Source organism: Charadrius vociferus, unplaced genomic scaffold (genome assembly GCF_000708025.1).
Source record: "Charadrius vociferus isolate BGI_N301 unplaced genomic scaffold, ASM70802v2 scaffold2434, whole genome shotgun sequence".
Classification (NCBI taxonomy): domain Eukaryota; kingdom Metazoa; phylum Chordata; class Aves; order Charadriiformes; family Charadriidae; genus Charadrius; species Charadrius vociferus.
Window position 1 is genome coordinate 57,411 of NW_009648028.1, and position 1,010 is coordinate 58,420.

The 1,010-nt window shown below is 66.3% G+C and overlaps 1 protein-coding gene across 1 annotated transcript in view; it reads left to right on the forward strand.

Moving 5' to 3' along the window:
• Nucleotides 1-734, forward strand: part of REEP6 (receptor accessory protein 6) — a 3,713-nt gene extending 2,979 nt beyond the window's left edge. Inside the window, exon 6 of the mRNA XM_009883522.1 lies at nt 709-734. Coding sequence (XP_009881824.1) covers nt 709-734 — 26 coding nt within the window. The remainder of the gene's footprint in view (nt 1-708) is intronic.
• The last annotated feature ends 276 nt before the right edge of the window (nt 735-1,010 follow it).

Here is a 1,010-nt window from a genome sequence, read left to right on the forward strand (position 1 = left end):
GGAGGTGTGGGGGGGCTCTCTCTGTCCATCCGGGGGTGGACGGGGGATTGGCTCCGTCTGTCTGTTCCAGGCGGAGGGGGATCTGTCTGTCTGTCCTGGGGTGAAAGAGAGGGGAGCTCTGTCTTTCTGTCCCGGGGGGCGTGGGGGTGTCTGTCCTGGGGTGGAAAGAGGCAGAGGGACTTGTCTGTTCTGGGGGAGGTGGTGGGCTCTATGTGTCCTGGTGTGTGTAGGGAGGTGTCTGTCTGTCTGGGCGTGGGGCAAGGAGAGGTTCTGTCCATCCTGGGGCAGGGGGGAGGAGGTCCATCTGTTTGCCTAACGGGCAAAGCGAGGGTGTCTGTCTGTCCTGGGGCGGCGAGGGGGTCGGTCTGTTAAGAGGAAGACAGTGAGGGGGGTCTGCCTGTCGGGCACGGGGACGGAGAGCGGGGAGGTTGGTCAGTCTGTCCATCTGTCTAACAGGCAATGCAAGGGCTGCTGTCTGTCCTGGGGCAGTGAGGGAGTCGGTCTGTCTGTCTAGGAGAACAGGAAGAGGGGAGGGAGGTCTGTCTTGGGGGGAGGGCAGTGGGGGGGTCAGTCTGTCTGTCTGGAGGGTCATTGCCGGGGGGGAGCGCTGTCTGTCTTGGGGATACAAGGAGGGGAAGGTCTGTGTGTCTGAAGGGCAGTGCCGAGGGTGTGTGTTTGTCTGTCTGACCCCCCCTTCATCCCACGCAGCCCCTGCGCCTGAGGCCGCCCCGTGATGAGCTCCAAGGCCAAGCGGGTGCTGCCCACCCGCCCTGAGCCCCCCAGCCTGGAGCAGATCCTGGCCGACGTGCGGGGCACCCACCCGGCCGATCCCGTCTTTCTCCTCCCCGCCGAGCCCTGCCGGGACCACGACATCTCCCCAGGTGAGCCCCGGGGTGAGGGGAGAGCGAAGGGGGGCTCCGCCAGCCCCACTGAGCACCCCCCCGTGCTCTCGCTTCCCCCCGCAGGCTCCCACAGCCCCACCAGGCAGGAGGGCAGCGCTGAGGAGAGGG